At 37.4% G+C, this 12,841-nt stretch overlaps 1 protein-coding gene across 2 annotated transcripts in view; it reads right to left on the bottom strand.

Moving 5' to 3' along the window:
* Positions 1 to 12,841, bottom strand: part of LOC129835487 (acetylcholinesterase-like) — a 33,541-nt gene that overhangs the window by 13,113 nt on the left and 7,587 nt on the right. For both annotated transcript variants that reach the window (XM_055901124.1, XM_055901126.1), the window contains exons 2-8: positions 11,230 to 11,647; positions 10,786 to 10,890; positions 10,303 to 10,516; positions 9,838 to 10,101; positions 9,306 to 9,488; positions 6,108 to 6,206; positions 5,143 to 5,338 (exon numbers count right to left, since the gene is read on the bottom strand). In XM_055901124.1, the coding sequence (XP_055757099.1) occupies positions 5,143 to 5,338; positions 6,108 to 6,206; positions 9,306 to 9,488; positions 9,838 to 10,101; positions 10,303 to 10,516; positions 10,786 to 10,890; positions 11,230 to 11,555 (1,387 nt within the window). In that variant the 5' untranslated portion in view covers positions 11,556 to 11,647. The remainder of the gene's footprint in view (positions 1 to 5,142; positions 5,339 to 6,107; positions 6,207 to 9,305; positions 9,489 to 9,837; positions 10,102 to 10,302; positions 10,517 to 10,785; positions 10,891 to 11,229; positions 11,648 to 12,841) is intronic.

Genomic DNA, 12,841 nt, shown 5'->3' with positions numbered 1-12,841 from the left:
GTGATTTAATGATATTTAGATGCTACTATTTAAATGTGACGCTATGCTAGTGATGCTAGTCAGTGTGGGGGGGGTGGGGGGTGATCCCGGATCCGGGTTTCTGAGGCGGTAAAAGTTAACAGGTCAGTATAATACCACAGCTTTACTGTCAGTGTTAACAGGTCAGTATAATGTGACAGCTTTACTGTCAGTGTTAACAGGTCAGTATAATGTGACAGCTTTACTGTCAGTGTTAACAGGTCAGTATAATACCACAGCTTTATTGTCAGTGTTAGCAGGTCAGTATAATGTGACAGCTTTACTGTCGGTGATAGCAGGTCAGTATAATGTGACAGCTTTACTGTCAGTGTTAACAGGTCAGTATAATGTGACAGCTTTACTGTCAGTGTTAACAGGTCAGTATAATACCACAGCTTTATTGTCAGTGTTAGCAGGTCAGTATAATGTGACAGCTTTACTGTCAGTGATAGCAGGTCAGTATAATGTGACAGCTTTACTGTCAGTGTTAACAGGTCAGTATAATGTGACAGCTTTACTGTCAGTGTTAACAGGTCAGTATAATACCACAGCTTTACTGTCAGTGTTAACAGGTCAGTATAATGTGACAGCGTTACTGTCAGTGTCAACAGGTCAGTATAATGTGACAGCTTTACTGTCAGTGTTAACAGGTCAGTATAATACCACAGCTTTACTGTCAGTGTTAGCAGGTCAGTATAATACGACAGCTTTACTGTCAGTGTTAACAGGTCAGTATAATGTGACAGCTTTACTGTCAGTGTTAACAGGTCAGTATAATGTGACAGCGTTACTGTCAGTGTTAACAGGTCAGTATAATGTGACAGCTTTACTGTCAGTGTTAGCAGGTCAGTATAATACGACAGCTTTACTGTCAGTGTTAACAGGTCAGTATAATGTGACAGCTTTACTGTCAGTGTTAACAGGTCAGTATAATACCACAGCTTTACTGTCAGTGTTAACAGGTCAGTATAATGTGACAGCTTTACTGTCAGTGTTAGCAGGTCAGTATAATGTGACAGCTTTACTGTCAGTGTTAACAGGTCAGTATAATACCACAGCTTTACTGTCAGTGTTAGCAGGTCAGTATAATGTAACAGCTTTACTGTCAGTGTTAACAGGTCAGTATAATGTGACAGCTTTACTGTCAGTGTTAACAGGTCAGTATAATGTGACAGCTTTACTGTCAGTGTTAACAGGTCAGTATAATGTGACAGCTTTACTGTCAGTGTTAACAGGTCAGTATAATGTGACAGCTTTACTGTCAGTGTTAACAGGTCAGTATAATACGACAGCTTTACTGTCAGGTTAACAGGTCAGTATAATGTGACAGCTTTACTGTGAGTGTTAACAGGTCAGTATAATACCACAGCTTTACTGTCAGTGTTAGCAGGTCAGTATAATGTAACAGCTTTACTGTCAGTGTTAACAGGTCAGTATAATGTGACAGCTTTACTTTCAGTGTTAGCAGGTCAGTATAATGTGACAGCTTTACTGTCAGTGTTAGCAGGTCAGTATAATACGACAGCTTTACTGTCAGTGTTAACAGGTCAGTATAATACGACAGCTTTACTGTCAGTGTTAACAGGTCAGTATAATACCACAGCTTTACTGTCAGTGTTAACAGGTCAGTATAATACCACAGCTTTACTGTCAGTGTTAACAGGTCAGTATAATGTGACAGCTTTACTGTCAGTGTTAACAGGTCAGTATAATGTGACAGCTTTACTGTCAGTGTTAACAGGTCAGTATAATACCACAGCTTTACTGTCAGTGTTAGCAGGTCAGTATAATACCACAGCTTTACTGTCAGTGTTAACAGGTCAGTATAATACCACAGCTTTACTGTCAGTGTTAACAGGTCAGTATAATGTGACAGTTTTACTGTCAGTGTTAACAGGTCAGTATAATACAACAGCTTTACTGTCAGTGTTAACAGGTCAGTATAATACGACAGCTTTACTGTCAGTGTTAACAGGTCAGTATAATACGACAGCTTTACTGTCAGTGTTAGCAGGTCAGTATAATGTGACAGCTTTACTGTCAGTGTTAGCAGGTCAGTATAATGTGACAGTTTTACTGTCAGTGTTAACAGGTCAGTATAATGCCACAGCTTTACTGTCAGTGTTAGCAGGTCAGTATAATGTAACAGCTTTACTGTCAGTGTTAGCAGGTCAGTATAATGTGACAGCTTTACTGTCAGTGTTAACAGGTCAGTATAATACCACAGCTTTACTGTCAGTGTTAACAGGTCAGTATAATACCACAGCTTTACTGTCAGTGTTAACAGGTCAGTATAATGTGACAGCTTTCCTGTCAGTGTTAGCAGGTCAGTATAATGTGACAGCTTTACTGTCAGTGTTAACAGGTCAGTATAATGTGACAGCTTTACTGTCAGTGTTAGCAGGTCAGTATAATGTGACAGCTTTACTGTCAGTGTTAACAGGTCAGTATAATACCACAGCTTTACTGTCAGTGTTAGCAGGTCAGTATAATGTAACAGCTTTACTGTCAGTGTTAACAGGTCAGTATAATGTGACAGCTTTACTGTCAGTGTTAACAGGTCAGTATAATGTGACAGCTTTACTGTCAGTGTTAACAGGTCAGTATAATGTGACAGCTTTACTGTCAGTGTTAACAGGTCAGTATAATACGACAGCTTTACTGTCAGGTTAACAGGTCAGTATAATGTGACAACTTTACTGTCAGTGTTAACAGGTCAGTATAATGTGACAGCTTTACTGTCAGTGTTAGCAGGTCAGTATAATGTGACAGCTTTACTGTCAGTGTTAACAGGTCAGTATAATACCACAGCTTTACTGTCAGTGTTAGCAGGTCAGTATAATGTAACAGCTTTACTGTCAGTGTTAACAGGTCAGTATAATGTGACAGCTTTACTGTCAGTGTTAACAGGTCAGTATAATGTGACAGCTTTACTGTCAGTGTTAACAGGTCAGTATAATGTGACAGCTTTACTGTCAGTGTTAACAGGTCAGTATAATACGACAGCTTTACTGTCAGTGTTAACAGGTCAGTATAATACCACAGCTTTACTGTCAGTGTTAACAGGTCAGTATAATACCACAGCTTTACTATCAGTGTTAACAGGTCAGTATAATGTGACAGCTTTACTGTCAGTGTTAGCAGGTCAGTATAATGTGACAGTTTTACTGTCAGTGTTAACAGGTCAGTATAATACCACAGCTTTACTGTCAGTGTTAACAGGTCAGTATAATACCACAGCTTTACTGTCAGTGTTAACAGGTCAGTATAATACCACAGCTTTACTGTCAGTGTTAACAGGTCAGTATAATACCACAGCTTTACTGTCAGTGTTAACAGGTCAGTATAATACAACAGCTTTACTGTCAGTGTTAACAGGTCAGTATAATACCACAGCTTTACTGTCAGTGTTAACAGGTCAGTATAATACGACAGCTTTACTGTCAGTGTTAGCAGGTCAGTATAATGTGACAGCTTTACTGTCAGTGTTAGCAGGTCAGTATAATGTGACAGTTTTACTGTCAGTGTTAACAGGTCAGTATAATACCACAGCTTTACTGTCAGTGTTAGCAGGTCAGTATAATACCACAGCTTTACTGTCAGTGTTAACAGGTCAGTATAATACCACAGCTTTACTGTCAGTGTTAACAGGTCAGTATAATACCACAGCTTTACTGTCAGTGTTAACAGGTCAGTATAATGTGACAGCTTTACTGTCAGTGTTAGCAGGTCAGTATAATGTGACAGCTTTACTGTCAGTGTTAGCAGGTCAGTATAATGTAACAGCTTTACTGTCAGTGTTAACAGGTCAGTATAATGTGACAGCTTTACTGTCAGTGTTAACAGGTCAGTATAATGTGACAGCTTTACTGTCAGTGTTAACAGGTCAGTATAATGTGACAGCTTTACTGTCAGTGTTAACAGGTCAGTATAATGTGACAGCTTTACTGTCAGTGTTAACAGGTCAGTATAATGTGACAGCTTTACTGTCAGTGTTAGTAGGTCAGTATAATACGACAGCTTTACTGTCAGTGTTAACAGGTCAGTATAATACCACAGCTTTACTGTCAGTGTTAGCAGGTCAGTATAATGTGACAGCTTTACTGTCAGTGTTAACAGGTCAGTATAATACCACAGCTTTACTGTCAGTGTTAACAGGTCAGTATAATGTGACAGCTTTACTGTCAGTGTTAACAGGTCAGTATAATACCACAGCTTTACTGTCAGTGTTAACAGGTCAGTATAATGTGACAGCTTTACTGTCAGTGTTAGCAGGTCAGTATAATGTGACAGCTTTACTGTCAGTGTTAACAGGACAGTATAATACCACAGCTTTACTGTCAGTGTTAGCAGGTCAGTATAATGTAACAGCTTTACTGTCAGTGTTAACAGGTCAGTATAATACCACAGCTTTACTGTCAGTGTTAGCAGGTCAGTATAATGTGACAGCTTTACTGTCAGTGTTAACAGGTCAGTATAATACCACAGCTTTACTGTCAGTGTTAGCAGGTCAGTATAATGTTAACAGCTTTACTGTCAGTGTTAACAGGTCAGTATAATACCACAGCTTTACTGTCAGTGTTAACAGGTCAGTATAATGTGACAGCTTTACTGTCAGTGTTAGCAGGTCAGTATAATGTGACAGCTTTACTGTCAGTGTTAACAGGTCAGTATAATGTGACAGCTTTCCTGTCAGTAACACAGAGTGGCAGCATACGTATCATGCAAATAACTTGTTGTTGTGACAGTCAAGTATGTGAATAACAACGTGTGACGCTGCTGAAAACGTTTATTGAAATGACATAAAAGTGTCAGTGGTTTGCTTAGGATGACGCCAAATCTAGTCTAATTACATGGGATTACTGTACTCGGGGGCGTGGTCACCTTAAGTCAAGCCGGTATCAAAAATATTAATGTGAGTAGTTGAGGGTTCAAAAAAATTCAAAAATTCTCACATTTTTTCTTTGCCACAAATAGGAGTGTAGGATGAGCCAACAACATTATTTGGGTATGAGTTAACGGAATTTGAACTTTTAAAAGTAAGATTTTCACTGAACAGTTACTTTAAAAACCAACCAGACATTAAATAACATATTTGAAAAAACATTCTTGAACAATTCTTACTTTGTGAGTTCCCGTCCTTGGTCATGGCCCCAGCGTTGCCCGCCTGTTGTCCATTGTTGGCACCCAGGTTAGAGTGGAGCTGGGAGTAGGTCCTGGCAAAGTGCTGCAGAGGGCAGATGACATTATGGTCTCCGACCACGTCATCCAGGGAGTCTCGGTTCTTCACTCCATTGTTCTCATCGAACCAGTCAGTGTACTGTAACACAAAACTTTATTAGACTGGTATTCAAACCGGGGACCTTCATACAACACTCACACCGGGGACCTTCATACAACACTCAAACCGGGGACCTTCATACAACACAACTTTATTAGACTGGTATTCAAACCGGGGACCTTCATGCAAAGCAACTTTATTAGACTGGTATTCAAACCGGGGACCTTCATGCAAAGCAACTTTATTAGACTGGTATTCAAACCGGGGACCTTCATACAAAGCAACTTTATTAGACTGGTATTCAAACCGGGGACCTTCATACAAAGCAACTTTATTATACTGGTATTCAAACCGGGGACCTTCATGCAACACTCAAACCGGGGACCTTCATGCAACACTCAAACCGGGGACCTTCATACAAAGCAACTTTATTAGACTGGTATTCAAACCGGGGACCTTCATACAAAGCAACTTTATTAGACTGGTATTCAAACCGGGGACCTTCATACAAAGCAACTTTATTAGACTGGTATTCAAACCGGGGACCTTCATACAAAGCAACTTTATTAGACTGGTATTCAAACCGGGGACCTTCATACAAAGCAACTTTATTAGACTGGTATTCAAACTGTGGACCTTCATACAAAGCAACTTTATTAGACTTCTTAATTCACTAATCACATACATCCAGCAACCCTCAAGGTGCCAGATCAATTACCGCTTTTTTTCAGAGCCCGGCTTAACCTGGGTTTCCAACCAGCAACCTTTTGGCTACAGGTCCACCTCCTTATCCTGCTGGTCCACCTACCTGCAGCACCACAGCCTCCTGGCCGATTTCGTTGGCGTGCGGGACACTCAGCTTCACGCTCTCCAGGAAGTCCTCACGGGAGATCAATGACTCGTTGTCCTATGGAGGGCCAATGAAAGATTAGGGTGTAATTGAATTAGTGTCATTGGAACGCACACACACACACACACACACACACACACACACAGACACAGACACACACACACACACACACACACACACACACACACACACACACACACACACACACACACACACACACACACACACTAGGGCTGTGACGATACCAGCATCAAAATATTTGTTCCATGGCAAAAATGAAAACATGAAGCAGCTCAAACTCTTTGGTCCTATAAACCTTCTGTATGTAACATATTGTATGTATGTATATTGTTCTGTATGTAACATATTGTATGTATGTATATTGTTCTGTATGTAACATACTGTTTGTATGTATATTGTTCTGTATATAACATACTGTATGTATGTATAGTGTTCTGTATATAACATATTATATGTATGTATATTGTTCTGTATGTAACATACTGTATGTATGTATATTGTTCTGTATGTAACATATTATATGTATGTATATTGTTCTGTATGTAACATATTATATGTATGTATATTGTTCTGTATGTAACATACTGTATGTATGTATATTGTTCTGTATGTAACATATTGTATGTATGTATATTGTTCTGTATGTAACATATTATATGTATGTATATTGTTCTGTATGTAACATACTGTATGTATGTATATTGTTCTGTATGTAACATACTGTATGTATGTATATTGTTCTGTATATAACATACTGTATGTATGTATATTGTTCTGTATGTAACATATTGTATGTATATTGTTCTGTATGTAACATATTGTATGTATATTGTTCTGTATGTAACATACTGTATGTATGTATATTGTTCTGTATGTAACATATTATATGTATGTATATTGTTCTGTATGTAACATACTGTATGTATGTATATTGTTCTGTATGTAACATATTGTATGTATGTATATTGTTCTGTATGTAACATACTGTATGTATGTATATTGTTCTGTATGTAACATATTGTATGTATATTGTTCTGTATGTAACATATTGTATGTATATTGTTCTGTATGTAACATATTGTATGTATATTGTTCTGTATGTAAGATACTGTATGTATGTATATTGTTCTGTATGTAACATATTATATGTATGTATATTGTTCTGTATGTAACATACTGTATGTATGTATATTGTTCTGTATGTAACATACTGTATGTATGTATATTGTTCTGTATGTAACATATTGTATGTATGTATATTGTTCTGTATGTAAAATATTGTTTGTATGTATATTGTTCTGTATGTAACATATTATATGTATGTATATTGTTCTGTATATAACATATTATATGTATGTATATTGTTCTGTATGTAAAATATTGTATGTATGTATATTGTTCTGTATGTAACATATTGTATGTATGTATATTGTTCTGTATATAACATATTATATGTATGTATATTGTTCTGTATGTAACATATTGTATGTATGTATATTGTTCTGTATATAACATATTATATGTATGTATATTGTTCTGTATATAACATATTATATGTATGTATATTGTTCTGTATGTAAAATATTGTATGTATGTATATTGTTCTGTATGTAACATATTGTATGTATGTATATTGTTCTGTATATAACATATTATATGTATGTATATTGTTCTGTATGTAACATATAGTATGTATGTATATTGTTCTGTATGTAACATACTGTATGTATGTATATTGTTCTGTATATAACATATTATATGTATGTATATTGTTCTGTATGTAACATATAGTATGTATGTATATTGTTCTGTATATAACATATTATATGTATGTATATTGTTCTGTATGTAACATATAGTATGTATGTATATTGTTCTGTATGTAACATACTGTATGTATGTATATTGTTCTGTATATAACATATTATATGTATGTATATTGTTCTGTATGTAACATATAGTATGTATGTATATTGTTCTGTATGTAACATACTGTATGTATGTATATTGTTCTGTATATAACATATTATATGTATGTATATTGTTCTGTATGTAACATATAGTATGTATGTATATTGTTCTGTATATAACATATTATATTGTATGTATATTGTTCTGTATGTAACATATTATATGTATGTATATTGTTCTGTATGTAACATATTGTATGTATGTATATTGTTCTGTATATAACATATTATATGTATGTATATTGTTCTGTATGTAACATATAGTATGTATGTATATTGTTCTGTATGTAACATACTGTATGTATGTATATTGTTCTGTATATAACATATTATATGTATGTATATTGTTCTGTATGTAACATATAGTATGTATGTATATTGTTCTGTATATAACATATTATATTGTATGTATATTGTTCTGTATGTAACATATTATATGTATGTATATTGTTCTGTATGTAACATATAGTATGTATGTATATTGTTCTGTATATAACATATTATATTGTATGTATATTGTTCTGTATGTAACATATTATATGTATGTATATTGTTCTGTATGTAACATATTGTATGTATGTATATTGTTCTGTATATAACATATAGTATGTATATATATTGTTCTGTATGTAACATACTGTATGTATGTATATTGTTCTGTATATAACATATTATATGTATGTATATTGTTCTGTATATAACATATAGTATGTATGTATATTGTTCTGTATGTAACATATTATATGTATGTATATTGTTCTGTATGTAACATATTATATGTATATATATTGTTCTGTATGTAACATATAGTATGTATGTATATTGTTCTGTATATAACATATAGTATGTATGTATATTGTTCTGTATATAACATATAGTATGTATGTATATTGTTCTGTATGTAACATATAGCTGGGAAAATAAATACATGTGACTCTGGATGACAACATAATGAGGGCTGTTTCCAACATTAGAGCTGTTTTCCTAAAGAAGTGAAATCCGCTTCGTGTTTTGTTCCTTGAAACGATACTAAGGAATATCGAGATACTGGTATCGTCATGGCCCTAACACACGCGCACGCGCACACACACACACACACACACACACACACACACACACACACACACACACACACACACACACACACACACACACACACACACACCTTGCTGAAGCCGGGGGCTCCGTAGAGGAGGAAGAAGGAGCCCTCGTCCTGGTTGACTCCCAGCAAGATTTGGGTGTCTTTGATGTTGCCTGATGACAGCATGGCCTCTGGGTTGTCAGGAAGGACCACGCCATCGATGACCGGCACGAAGGAGAAACGGAAGATGGCCGACCATGGCATGACCTGGGAAAAAAAGGTAAATAATATCAAATAAACCACAGGGACCCTATTCACTAGAACTGTACTACTTGTTCATGATCAAATATAAATGTCAAGACAAAACCTCGACTGTTTATTTCTCTATTTAGTCTAATTTAGAACACATTCCTCACATATGTAAAATTAAGTGTAAATGCACACATAAACAAACATTTTAAAGTAAAATAAACATATATACACAAAGGTAAACATAAACGCAAAGCTTTATACAAAATGTTAAGCTTTGCGTAAAACGGAAATATAAAAAGGTAAACATGAATTTCAAACTTTCCGTAAGATGTAAAAATATACGGAAAACGTCAACGTAAATGACCTGCCACTCCTGGTCGATGAGGTCCTGGGGGGGCTTGTTACGGAGACAGTCCACCAGCTCTGTGTCGTTACCCCCAGAGGGACAGCCCACCAGTTTCCCCAACATGGCAGCTCTCCGCTGGGCTTCAGCGGGCGTAACAGTGGCCCAGGGACAGTTAGGGACTCCACTCTGGAGGATGGCTCGGGTGAAGGTGGGGCGGCTGTCTGGGGACAGGAGGTGTATTCCTACAGAGACTGCTCCTGCACTCTCCCCAAATATGGTCACCTACGAGTAGCAGTAGTTCATAATATTAATATTGCATTTGTAGAGAGCATCTCCCAAGCACGCAGGCATGAACGCACACACACACACACACACACACACACACACACACACACACACACACACACACACACACACACACACACACACACACACACACACACACACACACACACACACACACAAACTCTTTGTTATCATTACCTGCTTGCGGTTGCCCCCAAACATATGTATGTTATCCTGGACCCACTGGAGGGCCATGCGTTGGTCTAGGAGCCCCACATTCCCAGGGGCCTCCGAAGAGCCAGGAAGAGCCAGGAAACCAAAGGCCCCGACACGGTAGTTCATGGACACCACCACCACCTTCTCAGAGTGGGCCAGGTAACGTCCATCATACACATCCAGGGACGAGGAGCCACTGTAGAACAATACAAAACAATATACCATTATTGCCCATATGTTACATGGAACTTTGTCTCTGGATAGAGAGCACGTTGTCTTTTGTTCATTTATCAATCAGATATCACACACACCAAGCACCCCTGGATGGAGAGCATGTTGTGCCTTGCACAAGGGCACAATTGTAGTTAAGGGATTGTTGTTAGGATGTGAACTCAGAAGCCCTGTAGTTGCCAGATCAAACCCTCCAGTTACAGGGCCATCTGCTTAGCCCACTGGGCTACCTACCTGTAGAAGCCTCCACCGTAGATCCACACCATCACGGTGAGGTTGTGAGGTCTGGGGGAGGTTGGGACCCAGACATTGAGGTATAGGCAGTCCTCACTCATCTCCCTGTTGGAATCAGATCAAATCAAACTGGCTTTAGTGAACATTGTGGCCTTGCTAGCTACCATCACAACTGGTATTATTTAAAATCCATTGAAAATCACAAAACACACTTTACAGTAAAATAATGAAAGGAAGTAAAAGAGAATAACATGAAAACCAAATGGCCCCGTTTCCTACATAGTGCACTACTTTTGACCAGAGTCCTAAGAGCCCTAGTCAAAAGTAGTGCACTAAATAGGGAATATAGTGCATTAAGGGACGCACAAAGAGGATGTCTTAAACAATGAACCAGTTAGGGTTCCACATCTCAGAACCCTGGAAAATGTTAAAGTAAATGTAAACCTGTTCGGGTTCCACATCTCAGATCCTTGGAACCCGGGGAAAGAGGTGTCAATGAACTGATAGCAGGCGTTGGGGTAGGAGCTAGCGTCGAACACTCCCGACCACGGCTTCTTGGGCTCCGCCTTACGGAAGCGCTTCTTGCCCAGCGGGGGCTCGGCGAATGGGATGCCGAGGAAAGCGGTCACGTGACTCCTGTCGGGCGTCGGTAGGCGGATGCCGCGTAAGCTTCCTGCACGCGTTGTCACGATGAGTTCCGGAGAATCGCTCTGGGAACAAGAGAGTGAGGCGAGGAGCGAGAGGAGGAGGAAGACGGTGGAGGTCTTCATGATGTTGTTGTTTTCTGTGTTGTTTACTTCCTGGTTCTGGTCTCAGGTAGTCAGAAGTTTGCGGACTCTGTTCTGTCTGGAGTCCCTCAGATCTAGATAAAGAGAAAGAGAAAAAGAGGAAGAAATAATGAAAGATAAATATAGATATTTGGAAAAAGGGAGAGGGAGGCTTGGAAAAAGACAGGGGCTTGATAGGGATTTACGAAGCGACTGCGTGAGGTCGGCTTTAAAAAGACAAGGGAAAGGAAATAACTTAAAGCAATATTCAATATTGAAGGAAAACATGACACTATAGGAGTCAAATGAATCAGACCAACTCAGCTGATACGGCCGCAAGGATCTCTAAACACACACACGTGAAGTTGTAGGTTGTTGTACAGGTTTTGCGATGTGTGGTTGCCATAGCAACAGGATTAGTTTGGGTACATTTAAATTTATAACTGTCATTTTAGTGTTAGTTTCCATACATTTATAACTGTCACTTTAGTGTTAGTTTCCATACATTTATAATTGTCACTTTAGTGTTAGTTTCCTTACATTTATAACTGTCACTTTAGTGTTAGTTTCCTTACATTTATAACTGTCACTTTAGTGTTAGATCCATACATTTATAACTGTCACTTTAGTGTTAGATCCATACATTTATAACTGTCACTTTAGTGTTAGATCCATACATTTATAACTGTCACTTTAGTGTTAGTTTCCATACATTTATAACTGTCACTTTAGTGTTAGATCCATACATTTATAACTGTCACTTTAGTGTTAGTTTCCTTACATTTATAACTGTCACTTTAGTGTTAGATCCATACATTTATAACTGTCACTTTAGTGTTAGATCCATACATTTATAACTGTCACTTTAGTGTTAGATCCATACATTTATAACTGTCACTTTAGTGTTAGTTTCCATACATTTATAACTGTCACTTTAGTGTTAGATCCATACATTTATAACTGTCACTTTAGTGTTAGTTTCCATACATTTATAACTGTCACTTTAGTGTTAGTTTCCTTACATTTATAACTGTCACTTTAGTGTTAGTTTCCATACATTTATAACTGTCACTTTAGTGTTAGTTTCCTTACATTTATAACTGTCACTTTAGTGTTAGATCCATACATTTATAACTGTCACTTTAGTGTTAGATCCATACATTTATAACTGTCACTTTAGTGTTAGATCCATACATTTATAACTGTCACTTTAGTGTTAGTTTCCATACATTTATAACTGTCACTTTAGTGTTAGATCCATACATTTATAACTGTCACTTTAGTGTTAG

Source organism: Salvelinus fontinalis, chromosome 36, assembly GCF_029448725.1.
Source record: "Salvelinus fontinalis isolate EN_2023a chromosome 36, ASM2944872v1, whole genome shotgun sequence".
In the NCBI taxonomy this organism is placed as follows: Eukaryota; Metazoa; Chordata; class Actinopteri; order Salmoniformes; family Salmonidae; genus Salvelinus; species Salvelinus fontinalis.
The sequence above is the reverse complement of the archived record's forward strand: the minus strand, read 5'-3'. Positions and strand labels throughout refer to the sequence as shown.